This window comes from Ranitomeya variabilis, chromosome 2 (assembly GCF_051348905.1).
Source record: "Ranitomeya variabilis isolate aRanVar5 chromosome 2, aRanVar5.hap1, whole genome shotgun sequence".
NCBI lineage: Eukaryota > Metazoa > Chordata > Amphibia > Anura > Dendrobatidae > Ranitomeya > Ranitomeya variabilis.
The window spans coordinates 27,114,285-27,137,842 of record NC_135233.1 but is presented as its reverse complement, the minus strand read 5'-3'; the positions used below and the strand labels follow the sequence as shown (position 1 = coordinate 27,137,842).

The window sequence follows — 23,558 nt, the reverse complement described above, 5'->3', positions numbered from 1 at the left end:
TCACTATAGTGATACCATTCCCACACAGGACTCGCGCTCCACACCTGTCCTCACTATAGTGATGCCACGTCCACGCCTTATACACCAGTGTCCTCACTATAGTACATATCCACAGGACTCACGCTCCACAGTACACGCCTTACTCTACACCAGTGTCCTCACATCTCTCACGCTCTACATCCATCCCATTTTGATACAAGCACGTCCACGTATGACTCGCACGTTCTACACCTGTCCTCACCATTGTGTGATGCCACTGCGTCCACCACTCACACTCTACACCTATCCTCACTATTGTGTGAAGTCCACCTCTCACGTTCTACACTTGTCCTCACTATTGTGTGATGCCACTGCGTCCACCACTCACGCACTACACCCGTCTTCAATGCAATCTTTTACCACTGTGTCCACACTTCATGATTTACACCCATCCACCACTCATCCTCTACACGGATTATGGAAAAAAAATATTGTTTCTTGTTTTAAGAGCGCTTATTTTTGTATAAAATATCCATTAAAGGAAATGTTCTGTTACTAGATGTCATTATATTGACACTACCACGTCCACACCTCGCGCTCGTCCTCATTGTGTTATACCGTGTCAATGCCTCGCGCTCTACACGTGTCCTCGCTATTGTATGGTACCACAAGCACTTAGTGCAACCTTGGCGTGGCCAATCATTTAAAGGGACTCGTCTGCATCGCCCCCAAGCTTTCTTTTATCCAAACTGAATAACCCCCAGTGTGATAACCCGTCTTCTGCAATCCTTCCCTTAATACCCCTGGTTCTGCTGCATCCTTCTTAGGCTACGTTCACATTTGCGTTGTGTGCCGCTGCGTCGGCGACGCAACGCACAACGCAAACAAAACCGCAACAAAACGCACGCTAAAACGCTGCGTTTTGCGACGCATGCGTCCTTTTTTGCCGAAAGTTGGACGCAAAAAAAATACAACTTGTTGCGTTCTCTGCGCCCAACGCTTGCGGCCATGCATCGCAAAACGCAGCACAATGCATGTCCATGCGCCCCCATGTTAAATATAGGGGCGCATGGCGCTGAACGCTAATGTGAACGTAGACTTAGATACTAGGTACAATTTTGGGCTCCGTCTGTATCGGTGCGGCCACACTTGTGTCTTGTATAAAGGCAGAACTTTGTTCTTGTCATGAGCATCTCTGCCTCTTTTAATGTATCCCATGATTTTATTTGCCTGGCACTGGTCACTAAAGTGGAGTTTGCCATCCACCCCATATATCTAAGTCTTTAGTGACCTTTTTACTATTAAGTACTTAAGTGTGCATTTTATTTCCTCTGCCCAAGTGCATGACCTTACATAAATCCCTCTGTAATATTTCATTATCCTCCTCTGTGTTAATTATCCTAGAGTTTAATATCTGCAAATATTGAAATTCTACTTCGTACACCCCCTTCAAGGTCATTAATAAATATGTGAAAAAGAAGAGGGCCCAATACTGACCCCTGTAGTTCCCCACTTTGACATGTGACCCAATCTGAGCATGTTTCATTAATAATCACTCTAGTTTTAAAAAGTAGAGACAAAATCCACAGTGAGACCCTGGTCCAGCCGGGAACTCACCTTTTCATCCACGCTGATCAGACCAGTCTGACTGGACACTGCTGTGACACTATGGCCCCTGTGCCTCTCGCACTTGTCTGTGATGAATATGTAACAATACAAAGTCAATGTATTTGTTTCATAGAAGGGGGACATTAGTTGTCCTCCCTGCTCCGTGGGTAACTTGTGCCATCCCTTTATCACACCTGAATACTCTTATTTATGTGCACGGGGTCTCGGATCAGTCACATCTGTAATAGGAATCCCCTGCTCTCTCCTCATTGCTGGGCTTGTGCTGCTAAATAGGTGCCCGTGTGAACAGGGCGAGTCGCAGTGTAAATAAGTTTATTAATACTCCAAATGCCTCATACAACTTAATAGTTCAGTTAATATTTTACGCTCCACCTATGTGCTCATCCTTTACAATCAGACTGTTATAAGTGTGATTAATTTCCACCTTTTTAAAAGTGACTGGCTAGACGTGTCCATGATAAATATATGTATACATATCAGTATGGTGCTGCATGTACTTTCTGCCCCCAAACTCCAAATTCTCTGTAGTTCCCCACAGCCAACACTAGGGGGAGTTCTCTGCACACTGTTTGTTAAAGAAACGCAGTAATAATAAATCTATATGCAGAGAGCACCCTCTGGTGGTGGCTGTGGGTAGCACAGATGATAAATTTCAATGTAGGGAATTTTGAACTTTGATGCTATTAAGAAACGATGTGGCACAGAACCACCTAAAAATTAGATATTCTCCACAATGGCCAAAGGAACTAAAAGGGCATATGGACAGGCTTTTAAAAGGTTAGGCCGAACAGAGAAGGTGGTGTAGTACTAATAAAGGGAGTGTGCCCCAATCCCCTTAGAGGGGTTATATAAGAGTAGACAACCCCTTTAAGCATCAGGTTTCTATAGCAGATTGTTAAAGCTTGTTGGGTGATTGTATTACACCGTAATAAATAATCTCAGACAGTTTTACAGCATAAGAAAATCGAAAAACAGGTAATTCCATCTTTAATGATGAGAAACGTAAATTATTATTTTATAAGTAAAATTTACAGTGTAAGACACGTCCTTCCGACAAACCGATATCACAAAGTAGAGGAAATATACAGAAGACAGGATCATGGCGACCATTGATAGGTGCGACCATTAGAGGAACCGAGATTTTATTCCTTTAAAATTGCACTTGTTCTGTTATTACTGAACAGCTGGAAGGCAACGAGACGGGGGCGGCTCACAGGGAAACAAAGGGTTAACGTCCGTCACCGGCAGGCAGTAAAGGCGCAGTGGATGTTCTGCGCTGTATAAAACCTGGGAGTCATCAGGGGAACTTACCAAGAGCCTGAAGTCCCCAGTGGGCGAGAGGCTGAAATACGGCGCAGAACTGACAGCCGGAGACATTCGCTGCAGGTATAACACGGGCACCCTGCAAAGGCTACGGTGAGTCAGGGTGACGGCAGAGAGAAATGATTGACTAATACGGGGTTAAGTACACATGTGCTGCTCTGCGAGAGCTCATAGATGGGAATAGCATACTTTTCAGGGGGCAAATTAAATATTGGAGCAGTCTGTAGAGCGTGTCCTGTTGCCCTGTCCACCTTTCCATGTTGTACAAGATTGTGTGCAAATTTATTTATAAATAAAAGACTGACACGTGGACTCCTCGGCCACCACTAGGGGGAGCAACAGCACAGGTGCCACATTCAGTGCACACAACATACCACAGAACCCCCTCTAGCGGTGACTGCAGGCAACACATCATTCAGTGCATACAACATACCACAGAACCCCCTCTAGTGGTGGCTGCAGGCAACACATCATTCAGTGCACACAACATACCACAGAACCCCCTCTAGTGGTGGCTGCAGGCAACACATCATTCAGTGCACACAACATACCACAGAACGCCCTCTAGTGGTGGCTGCTGGGAGCACAGAGTTCAGTGCATACAACATACCACAGAACCCCCTCTAGTGGTGGCTGCTGGGAGCACAGAGTTCAGGGCACACAACATACCACAGAACCCCCTCTAGTGGTGACTGCAGGCAACACATCATTCAGTGCATACAACATACCACAGAACGCCCTCTAGTGATGGCTGCAGCCAGCGCAGAGTTCAGTGCATACAACATACTGCAGGCGCCCTCTAGTGGTGGTTGCAGGCAGTATGGAGCTAGTGCACACAACATACCACAGAACCCCCTCTAGTGATGGCTGCAACCAGCGCAGAGTTCAGTGCACACAACATACCACAGAACGCCCTCTAGTGGTGGCTGCAGGCAACACATCATTCAGTGCATACAACATACCACAGAACGCCCTCTAGTGATGGCTGCAACCAGCGCAGAGTTCAGTGCACACAACATACCACAGAACGCCCTCTAGTGGTGGCTGCAGCCAGCGCAGAGTTCAGTGCATACAACATACTGCAGGCGCCCTCTAGTGGTGGCTGCTGGGAGCGCAGAGTTCAGTGCATACAACATACCACAGAACGCCCTCTAGTGGTGGCTGCTGGGAGCGCAGAGTTCAGTGCATACAACATACCACAGAACGCCCTCTAGTGGTGGCTGCTGGGAGCGCAGAGTTCAGTGCATACAACATACCACAGAGCGCCCTCTAGTGGTGGCTGCAGCCAGCGCAGAGTTCAGTGCATACAACATACTGCAGGCGCCCTCTAGTGGTGGCTGCAGGGAGCACAGTCCCAACGCCCGACCTGTAATGTTCCTTATATTAGGACACACCCAATGCAGAGTGGAAACCATCTGCACGGCCCTGTACTGTGATCTGTCTGATCCTCACCGTCCATAATCTCTACAATCTGTAGCTAAATGTCTGAATTAAAGCCTACAGCTCATAAAATAATTTGCAGGGGCAAATTTTGTTCAACCGTTCTGTTTCTGGGAAAGCTGGGTGATGACCAATATGGCCGCCCTGACCGTTCCCACATAGGTACATGGGGCGATAAACAGAAAACAGATCTGCCATCTCCTATGGTAAATGTATGGCGTCCGTATTCTGCCATCATCCAGTTCATTGGACGTGATCTCCAAAAGCGAAGCCGTCATAGAAAACAACGGAAATTAAATAATGTATTAGTGCAAGTCAAGCTAAAATCAAGAAGCGGTCAGGGCACGCTGGGAGTTGTAGTTTCCCCAACAGCCGGAGCGACTTCTACTCTTATACAGCGACCTGCCGTACTGCAGAAACACACAGGCAAAATCTATAGAAAATGACAATATCACCTCCAGAGCTGCAATCGTAAGTCTGCCAGATTCCTTCTAGCTTCTCAGGTTTCATGCAGCCACCACGCCGACCCTGCGGCCCACCACGCCGACCCTGCGGCCCACCCCTCGCTGTCTCATACGGCGCATGCTCCGCTGTGTTACATCGGGGCGGTGTAGCGTTTCCATCAGAACTGCAGATCACACCGGACAGATTATTCCATATGATTATTATTATTATTATAAACCATTTCTCATTTGTTACATATTTTACATGGTACAAGATCAGACAAATCAGACAGACGAGAGAACAGAGAAGAAACTTTCACCACTCCCCTCTCCTGCCCATAACAGACGGCTGATACCAGAGAGAGATAACGGCACATTTCCGATTTGCTCTGACTTACAGCGGAGGAGGAACCGTCCATATTTCGGGGTTTGCGGTGACGCTGAGCTACCTGCGCGCGGTACAGAACAGGGCAGACCGATGGGAACACGTGACCTTTTACCCTTTGACCAGTCTCGAGGGGGCGCTCACCACCCTGGTACCCAACACAAAGGTGCTGAGTGACGACCGAAGATGCCCCCTCCTCGATGACTCTTCTCATGCGCGTTCTGAACAGATCATGAAATGCCCCCGTGTGGGCGCACATAAAATAGAATAATAATTAAAAATCCCAAACAAGTGCGGAAGAAAAAAAAACACAAAAGTGCAGGCGCAGCCAAATTATGTTTAACCCCTTTCATAGCCACCAATCGTAGTGACGAAGAATGGGTTAAATCCCAGCACTCTGAACTAGTGTCAGCCGCCAAGAGGAATAAGCAGGCAACACTTCTCGAAAAGGATCCAGCTCATGTGATCGACTCGCTGCCCTGGGCCCGCCCCCTGATCGCTGGGCCCTCCCCGTGATCGCGGGCCCCTCCCTCTAACCACAGACCCCTCCCCCTGACCGCTGGCCCCTCCTTTATCTAGTATAATACACTCTGTAGTACACAGATTTTGAACGCCACAAGGAATAAGAGTTGTCAAATTTGAGCAGGTAGACCCCCCGGCCGGGGTACTGGTGGCTGCCGGCGTACACCTCTTCGTGACAATCCCGCCTGTAGACCGGCACAATCTCATCCAGCTGAGGCTTGCTGGCGTTCTTTTTGGCTTTCTCTTCGTTGTTGGGATGCTCTGTAACGAACAGACACAAGTCAGGAGTGAGTCCGGGATACGAGAGTGGGACAAGTCATGGTGAACAATTGCAAAGAGCTAGAACAGAAGAATTAAGGGGTCTTCTGGCAATATGAAGGAAATCGGCGGTCTTGCAGAAATCCCGCAGGGCGATTCATGCTGATCTGATCCGGTCTTGGTGCGGTTTTCCTCCATCTACACTGGGTAAAATTGCAAATTTGCTGGTCTTTACAAGCGATTTGCATTTCACCCCTTATTAGAACTGATCTCTGAGGGATTCTTAATTCTATAGTTTACAGCTCGTTGCCTGGGTTACCGGCCACCTCTACAATCTATCGGTGGTGACCGGTTTCTTGGGTGCCCTTCACTTTAAAGCCTGAATGAGCTGCTCTGAAGCTCGATCTGGCCCTTTTCCCCTCTGCAGAGCCAGAGCACCTCTACTAGTGACATAGGAGAGCGGCTCAACCATCCCACCAGTATGATAGGTCAATCTTCAGGAGCGTGCAGCTCCCCCGACAAGCAGGAGGCGGGGGAACGGTGCAATTCTGAAGAATAAACCCTTTAATCAGTGTCCCACTGAAGGGCGGAGGGGGGGGGGAGGATCCTGCTGCAGCCAGCTGCTTGCACCCAAAGGTTGTCTATCGCTCTATCAAGACCTGTATGGTGCTTGGACCTCTTAGAACTTGTCGCTTTGCAATCATTTGGTGACCGCTCCCCTTATATGTCAACTCCCTACTTAAAGAACCCGAGAGACCCCCACAGTGACCCCCCAGAGAGCACATTGTTGGTTTTTGGTTTCCCTGGAGAACTGAACATTGACGACCACTCGATGAGTCTCGCGAGGCCCCCGACGTGTTCAGACGCTCTGAACACCGGCTGCAGTATTTACCTTCGTCCTCCTCCTCGTCCTCGCTGGACTCGCTGACATGGACGCTCACAGCGGTGTTTGGGGAGTCTGTCCATTCAAAGTAAACCCCAAAACCAATGTCAAAGTTATCTGTGGCAAACTCCCAGAAAAGATAGGAGCCCTCCTCGTGTGTGGGGACCCGAACGGTAACCACCTCTCCTCTTCCCACGGTGATGACCGAATCCGCGTCCTGACGGATCTTCTCTTTGAAGTCTTTAATTTGGGGTCTTGTCCACATGGAAGGAGCAGCAATGACCGGCGTGGACTCTATAGAGAGGGAAGCAGGAAAATATTGACCAAAAGTAAACCCTTACCCCATGTAGGAATTAGCACGGCCTCAGACATTATCCTGCAGGGTCAAGACCCCAATGTCCAGGTATGCGATTGCCCACCCAAGAGCCTATAGACCCCACCGTCACCGGTGTCAATAGGACGCACCTTTAGGCCCGTTCTCCAGCAGGTCTTCCAGCGGGTCAGCCTCCACTTCTGTCTCTGCGCTGTCTATGTGTGGGTGGGTTTGTCCGTTGACCGAGGGGGGCTCTCCGGAGCCGGTGAGGCTTCCCATGTTCATCTTGGATGGAGAACTGACTGGGGAGCTGGTTCCTGCCGAAAGTGCCTCCTGCTGCTTCTGTAAGGCCGCCTGTCGGGGGGAATATGAGAAGATGCAAGAGGGTAGCGCCACCTCGTATACGAGCATTTCTGCATTGCTTCCTGCTGAGCTTACAGTTCCATGCGACAAAGCAAAGCTGCAGTGTAAAGCGTGAAGGGAAGGACAAAGAAACTTAAAGGGGTATTCACATCTACAAGACTGTATCCATCCCAATATGTAGCAAGTGCAATAATAACAGTATTAGCAAATACCTCCAATTAGATATGTTGTATAGTTCTTCTGATTCTCTATGTCTCTTATGCGCAGGGCATTGCAGTAGCTGGTTAGGACCACCGTCAGCTGTCAATATATGAGTGGTTGTAACCGCCTAACCTACTGCAATGCCCTGAACATGGGGTAAGTGACATAGCGAATCAGAAGAACTATACTACATATCTAAGAATAATAATCTTTATATAGCGCCAACATATTCCGCAGCGCTTTACAGACATTATCATCACTGTCCCCGATGGGGCTCACAATCTATATTCCCTATCAGTATGTCTTTGGAATGTGGGAGGAAACCGGAGAACCCGGAGGAAACCCACCGAACATGGGGAGAACATGCAGATGTTGTCCTTGGTGGGAATTGAACCCAGGACTCCAGCGCTGCAAGGCTGCAGTGCTAACCACTGGTATTTACTAATATTATTATTACTACACCTATTACATATTAGGATAGGATTTTGGAGAGGGAAATACCCCTTTAACTTCTAATGAGGCAGCGTTTCAGACTACCACAGGCTCCAACAGACGCTGCACACAAGCATTTTTTACAGGGGAAAAAAAAAAACACCACAAATTTCAACAAAGTCTTTACACAGTGGCCATGAGTTTTCATGAAAGCATGAACCACTTTGCTCAAACTTTTAAACACAGTGGATTTTCTGTGCAAAAAAACAAAACTAAACCGTATAGTATTTATGCTACATGGGAGCATGGTCTTACAGGTAAGCGCAGCGAGGCTCGGGGGTCCGCACGTCTACCTGTTGCTGGGCGAGCTGCACTTGGTACAGCTGCTGCATGTACTGCTGGTAGTGTTGTTCCTGCAGCTGTCGGATCAGGAGCTGCTGTTGCTCGAAGTTCCCCGGGTACTGCTGCGCTGCATACTGCTGAAACTGCACCGCTGTCTGCGAGTTCAGGGCGGCCATGATCTGCTGTCTGCAAAAAAAGCAAAATATATATAATAATAAACAATATATATATATAACACATATGCACGTTCCAACCCTGATGCTGCTGACCCATGCATTCGCTTTTAGTAGTTTGATGGATTTTATTTTTTTCATTAAAATGAAAGTAACGGCAACATTAAACGTACACGGTGCCCTGAGGGGCTGTGTGGACCCCATTGTTGGTGACCCCGGCTCATGCACCCTCTGACAGGAGGGTCTTTTTCTGGGAGAAGATGCAGCAGGGTTATATACAGCACACTGCGCCTTCCTCTATGGTTGTATGGGGGTCCTATATGAGTGACCCACCCAAAAATACCCTTTAAGAATGAGGGTCTTCCGATGGGAGTACTTACTTCTGTTGTTCCATTCTAAACCTTTCATCCTCCGCTCGCATCCTTTCCTCCTCTTCTCTCCGCAGCCTCTCCTCCTCCTCTTTCCTCCGCTTCTCCTCTTCTCGCAGCAGCCGCTGCCGCTCCTCCTCCTCCCGCCGTCTCCGTTCCTCCTCTTCTCTCCTGTAAGGTCAACAGACGACACTTTACACTGAACTGTGTGGGACACGACATTTACGGCAGTGTTGACCGTTCACACTTCCTGGAACTTAAAGTCCAGCATGATATCCCCCCGGGTCCGTCATCCCCCGGGTCCTACACGCCGGCTGCTCTGTAACCGCATACGAAGCCATAATCACCGACTCCAGCCTTACTGGAGTACGAGGTAACCTGAACTATACCTCATGTCCAGTCAGTCTCGTACTGCCGTTTCGTCCCCCATGCTTTACACTGCAGGTTGGATTCTATGTATTTAAATTAGTCAAAGTTTAAGCATTCCTGTGGCTTTATGTTAATGATATGATGGGGAGGTGATCCCACTTCAGACAGTCAGAAATGTTATATAATAGACCCCTAGAAATCCCCTTTTCCTGGCCTGATGACTCCCTCGCTGCCCACACTTTTTTTTTTCCCATGCAGCGACGATATAACACAACCCATATGACTGCTGCAGCCGATCCCTGGTGTCTACAGTCTGATGCTGTACATTATCTGGCCAGTGATTGGCTGCAGCAATCTCATAGATGGACGTCCCTGTAGGATACACCTGGATATTAGAGGAGCACCAGTGCACCAGCAGTAGAGCAAAGGGGGGATTTAATGTGCATTTAAATGGGGAGGAAAAAAAAAAACACCATATTAACTTTTTCTGGTTTTGGAAAAAATGTCATTCGGCTGAAGTTTTATTTTCTTTTTTTTAATGGAAAATGACTTTAAACTATCAGACAACTTTTTTATGGGTATGTGCAGACGGTCAGGAATTGGCAGCGCTTAGGACGCAGCATATGTCCGCTGCTGAACACAGGTGAATCCGCGTGTGATCACTGAATGGCGGTATAGCCATGAATGGAAAATACAACTTTTAATTCTTTAAAAATGAAAACTTAAACTCAAAGTGCAGAACAAAAAAACAAAGAGAGAAGAGAGAGAGAGTCAGAGGTTCTCCGTAAGACGATTATGGCTGTCGTATAAACCTTGTATCCAGAGCAGGATGGATTGTCGCTCCCTGTACAGCGCACATATAATAGTGATGGCGGCTTGTTACGCTACCTTGTGTTTTCTGCCAATCACGTATATGATATAAGACGTATATGAAGTCGCTCTATCTCCTGTTACAGCACAATAAGACGTACAGTCTGAGTATTGCATCTGTACAGGGAGCGACAATCCATCCTGTTCTGGAGAAAAGGTTTATAGGATAACCATATAACAGTCGTCTTACGGAGAACCTCTGCCTGTCTCGCTCTTCTCTCTTTATGTTTGTATGTCTTTCTGCACTTTGAGTTTTTTAGTTTTTATCTCTAAAAAATTAAAAGTTATCTTTTACATTCATGGCTATACCACCATTCAGTGAATCTATATACCGGGCTAAAAATGTGATCACTGAACCGTGCGGAATCACCGAGTCCTATACATTGTATTGTATGGGGACACTTACCTTGCGGAGACTCGCATCTCCACAAGATAAATAGACATGCTGCAGTCTGGAAAGACGCGCCGCATGTCCGTCTCCCGCAATCTGGAAAGACGCGCCGCATGTCCGTCTCTGTGGGAGTCTGTGGACGCATAGTGGACATAGGATTTCTTCAAATCCCATCCACTGTGCTGTAACATCTGGACGCTGCACAAGTACACAGCGTCCAACCTGCAGCGTATACTGACCGTGTCCACCTACCCCAAGTCTGGGAAAACGTTACACAGATGTCGATCATCGTCTTGTGAGGTAGCATCTGCCACTATCCTTTGTTATAGACTTGCAGGACCATGGTCCGGCGTCCATAGCGGCTAGGCTATAGCCCTGCAAACCATCCCCTACCTATCAGCATCATTTAATAGAACTGATCTGCAATACCAGGCGCCACCTGTGGACATGAGTGGCGCTGGTTACCGCACCCCACCAATCTCAGGTGTACGGATTGGAGGGATTTGTACCTTTTTCTCTCCTGCTCTTCTTTCTCGATTTTATGGGATGTGACGTATGTGGAGAAGAGATGGCAGCATCTGTTCAGGAGGGTGACAAACTCCGTCATGGCTTCCTGCTTGTTCATGTTGCCCAGAGCCGCCCATTCTTTCCTGCAAGGGAGAAGTCACTGTGTGTGAACGACACTCAAGAGGGAGAGATTTGTTCGGTTTTATGTAAATTTTACACTGAAAACAACCCACAGTTTTCTATTATACTTTGCATTTCAATGACAAGATCTCTGCTTGCTGTCAGTGAAGGAGAACATCCCCGTTTATATCCAAACTCCTCTTCTCAACTAAATCCTCCACAGCTGAGGCTTTGCTACAATACCACCTGCTCTGGAGCTGCCAGGCATGTGCGACTAAATGAAACTAAAATACATAAACATTGCTTAAACAACGCTTACAAATTCTCTTGCCGTTTTCAGTATACAGCTCCAATACAGATCTATGTGTCCTCATGGATAAAAATATAACTAAAACCAAACAAAAAAATCTCATCCAGCAGTCACGTTCTGGACTTCTATCTAAACTAAGGAAACTGCCCAGTAAGTCTTGATTTAAAATCTTTTCCCGTTTTGTGTATACAGCTCCTATGCTGTTCTGTGCTTGCTCACGGTTATTGGTCTCAGGAACTAAAATCTCTCGCTTGTTTTTTATTCTTAGATCGATGAATGCTCAGGATGTACAATCTTTTGCCGTTTTGCGTATACAGCTCCCATGGAAATGGCGGTTCATGCTGCAGTCACTCACTCCCACTTTAGTGGTGAAAAATGGACAAAGGCAGGATCAGACTACATATGGTTTGTGTGTAGTCTGTAACCATGGAGACACACAGATCTGCATCAGAGCTGTATACAAAACAGTACAAAATTTCAGATTATTTATGAAGTGGCTTCCTGTATTATTTTTTAATAGGAATGTGATTCACTGAAACAAACCACCCGGCGTTCATTACCTCCTATCATTGCCCAGGACATCGAAGAAGCCGACTTCGGGGCAGGTGTCTGGATTGTACGGTCCCAGGAGGACTTGTTTGTGCAGAGCCACCAATCTCAGCTTCTCCTCGTAGGTTGGATGGAAAGCCTTGCCGTCCTTCTCTGTAAAAACAAAAAAAAGAGTAAAAAAGTAGAAAAATGGTTAGGAGACCCATCACTGAGACCTTTACTGTACCTATGTGTGGCTGACATGACTTGTACAAAACTACGTGTGCCGCCATATAATGCTCCACAAAACACTGTGATAAGACCGGTGATAGGACACTAAAACAAAAAAAAAAAGGCACCTGACCCCAGTATGCAGGAATCAGACGCGCGATACTGAGTAACAGAATACAATCCACTTTGCGTGAGCAATTGGACCCAGAAGGTTAAAAAGCAATTCATACAGGGCGTTTTGTTAAACACCATGTAAAAATCCCTGAGCTCCCGATTCTAACGCTCTTTTCCATTTTGCGCTGCGTCGTTCCATTGCAGAGATATTCACGTTTTTCATCTGGAGAGCAGTATGTGAAATCTCTGTAGTGCACTGGGTGCTTCTCTGCTTTCAATCCCAAATAGGGAGAAGATCTAGTAGTCTAGCACGCGATCATTGGCAGCATCTTGGAGGGAGGGTTGAAAGTGCACACTCCCAAATGAGACTGCGAAGAAATGCAAAGTTGGGCTGCAAAGCAGAGATTTCACGTACTGTGCTCCATAAGAAACAAACGTGAATATCACTGCAATGGAGCGACGCAGCACAAAATGGAAAAAAAGCAGCAAAATCAGCAGAGCGCAGTGGATTTTCATCAGATATTTAACTAAATTTTTGTTTGTATACGAATCTTTAAAATTACAGCCTGGTTTCCCTGCAGTCCTATGTAAAGCCACATCAAATTTTGTGATAGTGTGCGGTGTGCCCAATGACAAAGGCAGCTCTGCTGTATCTGACAGTATGTATCAATGTACGGGCTCTATCGGCAGAAGTATCAGAGATAATGCTGCGTCTGACTATCTGTATAATCTTTATCTAACTGAAGCCAGGAAACATTTCCGGAAGAACAGTCAAAAGTCACGCCAAAGTTCACAACGGAACTTTAATCACTGCAAAATGCAATTTTCTGAGCTTCGCATTTCAAGATCTCTGCTTGCCGGCAGTGATAAAGACTTGACCTGATTCAAAGGCTAATGTTCACACGTTGCGTTTTTCAGTGATTTTTTGGGGGGCACTTTTTCATGCAAATTTTCAGCTGCGTTTTATAGTACCAGCAAAGTCTATGAGATTTCAGGAATCTCATGCACACAGTTTGTCTTTTTTATCCTCAAAATTTTATGCGATACCTTGTTTTTTCCAAAATGCAGCATGTCATTTTCATTGTTTTTTCACCCATCAATAGCAATGGGTAAGTTGAAAACTGAAGCAAAAAAGCAGGTATCAGGTTTTGCTGCATGTTTAGTAAAACAAACAAACAAAAAAAAAAACAGGTACCACAGTATGTGAAACCCATTTATGTGTATTTTCCCAAGTTTAAACAATAATGTTCTGATGTTCACGGAAGTTGAGAATGGTAGATTAGGATTAGTACAATTTAATGGGATTAGTACAGAGTACATACGCATTACTAATTTTATGAAAAAGTAAACATTGGCCGACCAAGGTGCGAATTACATATGTGGCCGACCAAGGTGTAAAAGTAAACAGTGTCCTACAAACTTATTGGTCCGTCTTTGGTAAACTATTTCCCATTAATTGATCTTCCCCCACTGTTACATTTTCCAAAAATGGATTTGGGTTTCCTATATGTCTTGCATTGGTGACCTGTGTTCATGCTTCTGTGTGAGAAACGTTGGGATCCTGAAAACCCCCCAACAAAAACGCAGCCAAACCTGCTTTTTGCAAGCAGCTTATTTACACCAAGGGAAGAGGTTTTCGTTCCAGGAAAAAAACTGCAGAGTGTGAACATAGCCAAATACTTTTCACATTGGTACATTCTTACAGATCTTATCCTGGCGTAATGTATCAAAACAGAGGGGAAAAGTTAATCCATAGTTCTTGACCTCAATTTTTTTGTGTCCTCTCCAAAAAAAAAAAAAAAAAAGCAAATAAAAATGATTTTTGTCTTAGCCCCAGATTTTGAAATATCGATTGTGAACATAAAGTTTAAACAACTGAATAGAAAAAGAAAAAAAAGTTTGAAACAAAAAACAGAAAGAAAAAAAAAGAGTAAGTTAAACCCCTTGCACTTTATGGCCTAAATCCGGAAAGTGAGCAAAAGAGATAATGTTTCAGTGTAAATGCAACTTTAATTGGATCTTGGCAAAATTGCAAAAGCTAAAAACGGAACTCCTCACATATGAATGTTCCAACATTAACTGCTTCTGTCTCTGGGCCGGAGCGACCACCATCAGGACTCTGCAGACTGGCAGTTGTCGCCTCTTACACTGCAGCCGCCTATAGATACGGTAACAGGTACAGAAGGACATCAGGTACAAGGAGTAGAGCTGAGAACGTACATTGGACACCAGCTCCCTGATATACAGCAGCTCCCTGATACACGGTCCATGCGGCGTTAGGTTTCGGCCCTTTAAGCCGTCGCTGACTTCTGTGTTTATATCTGGGGGCACTGACTGTAGACACCGGTGACATCCTATACCGGCTGGCAGGATGACCGCCATCCCCCGCAGCTCATTACTGCTCATGTGAACGCCCTGTAGCCTCCCTCCAAGCCACGCTGAAAAATAAATGAGTCACGGTCCTCTGACTAGAGGGGATGAAGAACCAGGGCAGACGGGTGAAAAAATTATATATTAATCTTTAAAAGTATAAAAATAATATATTCAGGATTCTCTGTATCTAAAGGGAAAAAGATGTAATATACCATTCAAAAAGAATACCGAAAAGATCCACGGCAGACCCCACTTATCCTACATCACAAGGTCACAGGTGGACAGCCCCCCACAATCCCTCATTCACAGGTGGACGCCCCCCACAATCCCTCATTCACAGGTGGACGCCCCCCACAATCCCTCATTCACATATGGACGGCCCCCACAATCCCTCATTCACATATGGACGGCCCCCACAATCCCTCATTCACAGGTGGATGCCCCCCACAATCCCTCATTCACAGGTGGACAGCCCCCACAATCCCTCATTCACAGGTGGACGGCCCCCACAATCCCTCATTCACAGGTGGACAGCCCCCCACAATCCCTCATTCACAGGTGGACAGCCCCCCACAATCCCTCATTCACAGGTGGACGGCCCCCACAATCCCTCATTCACAGGTGGACGGCCCCCCACAATCCCTCATTCACAGGTGGACGGCCCCCACAATCCCTCATTCACAAGTGGACGGCCCCCCACAATCCCTCATTCACAGGTGGACGGCCCCCACAATCCCTCATTCACAGGTGGACGGCCCCCCACAATCCCTCATTCACAGGTGGACGGCCCCCACAATCCCTCATTCACAAGTGGACGGCCCCCCACAATCCCTCATTCACAGGTGGACGGCCCCCACAATCCCTCATTCACAGGTGGACGGCCCCCACAATCCCTCATTCACAGGTGGACGGCCCCCACAATCCCTCATTCACAGGTGGACGGCCCCCACAATCCCTCATTCACAGGGGAACGGCCCCCACAATCCCTCATTCACAGGTGGACAGCCCCCCACAATCCCTCATTCACAGGTGGACAGCCCCCCACAATCCCTCATTCACAGGTGGACGGCCTCCACAATCCCTCATGCACAGGTGGACAGCCCCCCACAATCCCTCATTCACAGGTGGACAGCCCCCCACAATCCCTCATTCACAGGTGGACAGCCCCCCACAATCCCTCATTCACAGGTGGACAGCCCCCCACAATCCCTCATTCACAGGTGGACGGCCCCCACAATCCCTCATTCACAGGTGGACGGCCCCCCACAATCCCTCATTCACAGGTGGACGGCCCCCACAATCCCTCATTCACAGGTGGACGGCCCCCACAATCCCTCATTCACAGGTGGACGGCCTCCACAATCCCTCATGCACAGGTGGACGCCCCCCACAATCCCTCATTCACAGGTGGACAGCCCCCCACAATCCCTCATTCACAGGTGGACAGCCCCCCACAATCCCTCATTCACAGGTGGACAGCCCCCCACAATCCCTCATTCACAGGTGGACAGCCCCCCACAATCCCTCATTCACAGGTGGACAGCCCCCCACAATCCCTCATTCACAGGTGGACGGCCTCCACAATCCCTCATGCACAGGTGGACAGCCCCCCACAATCCCTCATTCACAGGTGGACAGCCCCCCACAATCCCTCATTCACAGGTGGACAGCCCCCCACAATCCCTCATTCACAGGTGGACAGCCCCCCACAATCCCTCATTCACAGGTGGACAGCCCCCCACAATCCCTCATTCACAGGTGGACAGCCCCCCACAATCCCTCATTCACAGGTGGACAGCCCCCCACAATCCCTCATTCACAGGTGGACGGCCCCCACAATCCCTCATTCACAGGTGGATGCCCCCCACAATCCCTCATTCACAGGTGGACAGCCCCCACAATCCCTCATTCACAGGTGGACGGCCCCCACAATCCCTCATTCACAGGTGGACAGCCCCCCACAATCCCTCATTCACAGGTGGGCAGCCCCCACAATCCCTCATTCACAGGTGGACGGCCCCCACAATCCCTCATTCACAGGTGGACAGCCCCCACAATCCCTCATTCACAGGTGGACAGCCCCCACAATCCCTCATTCACAGGTGGACGGCCCCCCACAATCCCTCATTCACAGGTGGACGGCCCCCCACAATCCCTCATTCACAGGTGGACGGCCCCCACAATCACTCATTCACAGGGGACGGCCCCCACAATCCCTCATTTACAGGTGGACAGCCCCCTACAATCCCTCATTCACAGGTGGACAGCCCCCCACAATCCCTCATTCACAGGTGGACAGCCCCCCACAATCCCTCATTCACAGGTGGACGGCCCCCACAATCCCTCATTCACAGGTGGACAGCCCCCCACAATCCCTCATTCACAGGTGGACAGCCCCCACAATCCTTCATTCACAGGTGGACGGCCCCCACAATCCCTCATTCACAGGTGGACAGCCCCCACAATCCCTCATTCACAGGTGGACGGCCCCCACAAAATCCCCCACAGTCATGACACAGTTTTATGCATTTGGCAATCAGTGGCAGCAAAATGGCTCAGGGGTTAGCACTGTACAGTGGCTCAGTGGTCATGACTGTTATTTGGCAGCACTGGGGTCGTTGGTTCAATCCCCACCAAGGACAACATCTGCAAGGAGTTTGTATGTTCTCCCCGTGTCGGCGGGTTTCCTCCGGGTTCCTCCCACACTCCAAAGACATAGTGATAGGGAATCTAAATTGGGAGCCCGATCGGGGACAGCGGTGATAGTGTATGTAAAGCACTGTGGAATTAATGGTGCTAATAATATATATATATATATATATATTTTAATAAAAACAGCGGTAATAATCTCAGGCACAGAATTGTTGAATTGTGGGGGGCAGAGAGCACAGTGTGACGAGTAGTCAGGCCTTCCAGGGGTCAGTGTGACCTGGTTTCGTTCAGCGTTGTCTTATGAAACTTACATCTGGAGAATGGGAGTTGTAGTAAGTGCGCCTCGTGTTTTCCAGCACAATGACGCCGGCTGTATTTCTAGAAGGAGAACGAGTAATGGAGAGTAGAGGATGACTCCCCCCGGACAAGTCTGAGGGGCAGCGGCCCTCGCCCAGATGACTGCTATCACTTGTGCTGAGGAAGACACAACTGCTCACTGGTGTCAGCCGCTCTGAATCTAGGGTAATGAGATGGAAATGGCTTCTCCCCTACCTGTATAATCCCTACCGTGCCTGCAAACCTGGAGCCTAGATCACTGGAACAATGCCAATGCGGGAGGTCAGCATACAATAAACTCATCATGGAAACATAGAATTATACTCCAGAGCTGCACTCACTATTCTGCTGGTGCAGTCACTGTGTACATACATTACTGATCCTGAGTTACATCCTGTATTATACCCCAGAGCTGCACTCACTATTCTGCTGGTGCAGTCACTGTGTACATACAGGATGTAACTCAGGATCAGTAATGTAATGTATGTACACAGTGACTGCACCAGCAGAATAGTGAGTGCAGCTCTGGGGTGTAATACAGGATGTAACTCAGGATCAGTAATGTATTACACCCCAGAGCTGCACTCACTATTCTGCTGGTGCAGTCACTGTGTACATACATTACATTACTGATCCCAAGTTACATCCTGTATTATACCCCAGAGCTGCACTCACAATTCTGCTGGTGCAGTCCCTATGATCACTGTGAGGGACGAGGGAGACTCCATTTTGGAATAATTCGGGCCCCACAGATAATCCAGAGATCTTCCTCCACTCCTGAAGTGGCTCTCCCGCCCTTGGGATAAGTACACAAATTCCCAAAAGAACAGAACTTTTGCCAAATGGCCAGAGAATTAGAGGCCATGTTAATGAAGGCGAGGAGGAGCAGAGCTGGACCCTCTGCTGTCTTTTGTGCAAGGCGGCCAACATCAAGGGAAAGCTCCAGACCGAGCATCACCGACACCCAGAGAAGAATTATGAGAGTACCGTGCATCTCAGGGGAAAGTACAATATGCCACCAGAACCCTGAGAGCCCTCCGCACGCACCCCTGCATATCATCTTTCTCTAGCGGTGCCAGATACCGAGCTATCGAGACTGGCTCTCCAGAACCACTTAGCCGACCCAAGTTTGGACTTTCCATATATCGGTCCAGCCCCAACGAACCCGTTGAGATGTCAGTCGTCCCGTTTGGAAGTTATGACCCATCCTAGATATTGGATTGAGCTAGGGGTGAAAAGCTAGCTACACATCTTTAGTCTTTGTCATTGTACTGCCATGGAAGCTGCGTGACATCACGCGTGGAGATGGACCAGAAACTAAGAAGATGCCTGTGAATACGAGTTTCCCTCCATCCACAAGTGATAAGAAGCGGTAACGTGACGCATACAGCTAACTGCTATCCCCAACCTGTGCCCTACTTCTATCTGTACTTCTGGCTGTAATCTCTGTATATATCTGTAGCATCTAGTGCGCCTTTCAGCAATTAAAATATCAATTATTTTCAGACTGCTCTTTTATCTCGAAACAAGATTTCCCACATCTATGAGTTCGGCTAGTACTTATACGCTACCTGGGGTTGGTTTCTGACCCGATAAAAGCTTAACGAAGCAGGCTTATATCTAACGTGGAACTAGTGGCAGCATACCTTTCTGGTGTTATTGGGGGATCCAGGCAGTGACGGACCGGAGGTATAGGTATAGATATATATATATCTATTTTCACGGCCTGAGACTGGTGATATATATGCCACCCTCACTGCAGAGTGCCCCCAATAACCAGTACGTGACAGGGCAGCCTCTCCGGCGACTACTTATCCTAGGTGCAGTTCCCTGACTGACCTGAGGGTAAGTGGGGCATTAGAGGGCTGCGACTGCGTAAGCTCCATCACAGATTGGTGACGACGGGGGGGATATCCGTATCCCACGACTCCCCTCTCATGCGTGTTTCGTGCGTGGGGTCTCCACGAGAACAAAGAATCACCAGCGCTCAGTCACTATATTAGCTCATCTATAGGGAGGCCAGGAACAGCAGCTCAGAGAGTAACGGCAGTACCCCATACTGCAGCTCAGCTCCTATAGAAGTGAATGTGTTCTGAGCTGCAGTACCAGAGAACAGCCACTAGACGGAGTACTGGTCGGTGCTGTTTTGATCTTGCACATAATTTACCTGTGGTTGTGGCAGCTGCTGATCAGGGCGGCAGTAATCGTGCAACCCACAGGTTCATCTTACCAGCACAAAGTCGCTGAGGACCAAGGAGGGTGAATCCTGCGTCTCTGCTGAGGTGAAAAGAAGCCCAACCTCGCATGCTGGTTACTGGCCCAACATTCAGAAGAGCTGAGCGATGCGGACAATGGGTGGAAACTGACAGACACTACAACCCCCATCATCCCCTCCCCAGGGAGGAAGAGGCAACCTCAGTGCCACCCGCAGTCTCCAGGGAGGATGAGGCAACCCCATCACTGACCGCAGTCACCGGGGAGAAGCTGGCGACCCCATCACTGACCGCAGTCACCGGCGAGAAGCTGGCAACCCCATCACTGACCTTTGTCCCCGGGGAGCAGGTGGCGACCCCATCACTGACCGCAGTCACCGGGGAGAAGCTGGAGACCCCATCACTGACCGCAGTCACCGGCGAGAAGCTGGTGACCCCATCACTGACCTTTGTCCCCGGGGAGCAGGTGGCGACCCCATCACTGACCGCAGTCACCGGGGAGGAGGTGGCGACCCCATCACTGACCGCAGTCACTGGGAAGGAGGTGGCGACCCCATCACTGACCGCAGTCACCGGGGAGGAGATGGCGACCCCATCACTGACCGCAGTCACTGGGAAGGAGGTGGCGACTCGGTCACTGACCTCTGTCCCCGGGGAGGAGGTGGAGACCCCATCACTGACCGCAGTTCCCGAGAAGGAGGTGGTGACCCCAGAGCCGTCCGCAGTTCTCGAGGAAAAGGTGGCGAACCCAAAGCCGTCCACACTCCCCAGGGAAGAGTTGGCGACTAGTGATGAGCGGGTATACTTGTTGCTCGGGTTTTCCTGAGCACGCTCGGATGACCTCCAAGTATTTGTGACTGCTCGGAGATTTCGTTTTCATCGCGGCAGCTGAATGATTTACAGCTACTAGCCAGGATAAGTACATGTGGGGGTTGCCTGGTTGCTAAGGGATCCCCACATGTACTCAGCCTGGCTAGTAGCTGTAAATCATGCATGTTCTGCGATGAAAACTAAATCTCCGAGCACTTACAAATACCTGGAGACCACCCGAGCGTGCTCAGGGAAACCCGAGCAACAAGTACACTCGCTCATCACTATTGGCGATCCTATCACTGTCCGCAGTCACTGGGAAGGAGGTGGCGACCCCTTCACTGACCACAGTCCCCGGAGAGGAGATGGCGACCCCTTCACTGACCACAGTCCCCGGAGAGGAGATGGCGACCCCATCACTGACCACAGTCCCCGGAGAGGAGATGGCGACCCCATCACTGACCACAGTCCCCGGAGAGGAGATGGCGACCCCATCACTGACCACAGTCCCCGGAGAGGAGGTGGCGACCCCTTCACTGACCACAGTCCCCGGAGAGGAGGTGACAACCCCATTACTGACCGTAGTCCCCGGAGAGGAGGTGGCAACCCCATTACTGACCGTAGTCCCCGGAGAGGAGGTGGCGACCCCATCACTGACCACAGTCCCCGGAGAGGCAGTTGTGACCCCATTACTGACCGTAGTCCCCGGAGAGGAGGTGGCGACCCCATCACTGACCACAGTCCCCGGGGAGGAGGTGGCGACCCCATTATTGACCAGAGTCCCCGGAGAGGAGGTGGCGACCCCATTACTGACCGTAGTCCCCGGAGAGGAGGTGGCGACCCCATCACTGACAACAGTCCCCGGGGAGGAGGTGGTGACCCCATCACTGACAACAGTCCCCGGGGAGGAGGTGGCGACCCCATCACTGACCACAGTCCCCGGAGAGGAGGTGGCGACTCCATCACTGACAACAGTCCCCGGGGAGGAGGTGGTGACCCCATCACTGACAACAGTCCCCGGGGAGGAGGTGGTGACCCCATCACTGACCGTAGTCCCCGGAGAGGAGGTGGCGACCCCATCACTGACCGTAGTCCCCGGAGAGGAGGTAGCGACCTCATCACTGACAACATTCCCCGGGGAGGAGGTGGTGACCCCATCACTGACAACATTCCCCGGGGAGGAGACCCCTTGCTGTCCGCAGTCCCCGGGGTCAGGGTTCTCTGTCCTGGGGGGGCAGCTCCATCGCCACTATGGCCGCTCGCCCCCTGGCCCACCACACTGTGAGCTCCGCTTGTTGCTCGCGGTCACCAGTGACATCGGCGTCATTAACCTTTGAAGAACTTGAGGGCCAGACCGTACAGCTCCTCCAGGCTGAAGCCCCAGCGCTGCTCCGGGCTCAGGGCCTCCGTGTCATCCTGTGGCGGCAGCTCCCGGCTCTGCTCCTCCGCCTCCTCCCGCTCCGAGCCCGCAGCCTCCTCCGGATCCGGGCTCAGTGTCAGGCCATCAATGGAGACTTCCAGCCGCTCTGCGCTGCTCACCACCGCCATCCTACCCCCGCTCACAGCGCCGGCCACGTCCCGACTTCCGGCTCCAGTCACCCAGCGACGCGGGGGCGCGCACGTCACCTCCGCCGAGCAGAGAGCATGCGCCAAGTACATCGATGTGGCCGCGCAGTCCTGTCACTACAGACCGAAATGAGAGCTCCCTCTGCAGGTCAAAATAAGAATGACACCAGCCTTATAGTATTCAGAAATGGCCGATATTTAAAATGATTGTGACATAGAAGAGTAATAATGGAGGAGTGCAGCTCTGGAGGATAATGCAGGAGATGCAGGAGGTAACTCAGGATCAGTAATGTATGTACACAGTGACTGCACCAGCAGAATAGTGAGTGCAGCTCTGGAGTATAATACAGGATATAACTCAGGATCAGTAGTGTAATGTATGTACACAGTGACTGCACCAGCAGAATAGTGAGTGCAGCTCTGGAGTATAATACAGGATGTAACTCAGGATCAGTAATGTAATGTATGTACACAGTGACTGTACCTGCAGAATAGTGAGTGCAGCTCTGGAGTATAATACAGGATGTAACTCAGGATCAGTAATGTAATGTATGTACACAGTGACTGCACCAGCAGAATAGTGAGTGCAGCTCTGGAGTATAATACAGGATGTAACTCAGGATCAGTAATGTAATGTATGTACACAGTGACTGCACCAGCAGAATAGTGAGTGCAGCTCTGGGGTATAATACAGGATGTAACTCAGGATCAGTAATGTAATGTATGTACACAGTGACTGCACCAGCAGAGTAGTGAGTGCAGCTCTGGGGTATAATACAGGATGTAACTCAGGATCAGTAATGTAATGTATGTACACAGTGACTGCACCAGCAGAATAGTGAGTGCAGCTCTGGAGGATAATACAGGATGTAACTCAGGATCAGTAATGTAATGTATGTACACAGTGACTGCACCAGCAGAATAGTGAGTGCAGCTCTGGGGTATAATACAGGATGTAACTCAGGATCAGTAATGTATGTACACAGTGACTGCACCAGCAGAATAGTGAGTGCAGCTCTGGAGGATAATACAGGATATAACTCAGGATCAGTAATGTAATGTATGTACACAGTGACTGCACCAGCAGAATAGTGAGTGCAGCTCTGGAGGATAA

At 49.2% G+C, this 23,558-nt stretch overlaps 1 protein-coding gene across 1 annotated transcript; it reads right to left on the bottom strand.

The window, feature by feature from the left end:
• Positions 1–5,018: 5,018 nt before the first annotated feature.
• Positions 5,019–22,540, bottom strand: ACBD3 (acyl-CoA binding domain containing 3). Its single transcript, XM_077282156.1, has 8 exons — positions 22,210–22,540; positions 12,182–12,323; positions 11,194–11,334; positions 9,067–9,225; positions 8,525–8,699; positions 7,328–7,529; positions 6,872–7,156; positions 5,019–5,982 (listed from the first exon to the last, which is right to left on the bottom strand). The coding sequence occupies exons 1-8, from the start codon at positions 22,535–22,537 to the stop codon at positions 5,771–5,773; spliced, it is 1,644 nt and encodes a 547-aa protein (XP_077138271.1). The 5' UTR covers positions 22,538–22,540; the 3' UTR covers positions 5,019–5,770.
• Positions 22,541–23,558: the final 1,018 nt, after the last annotated feature.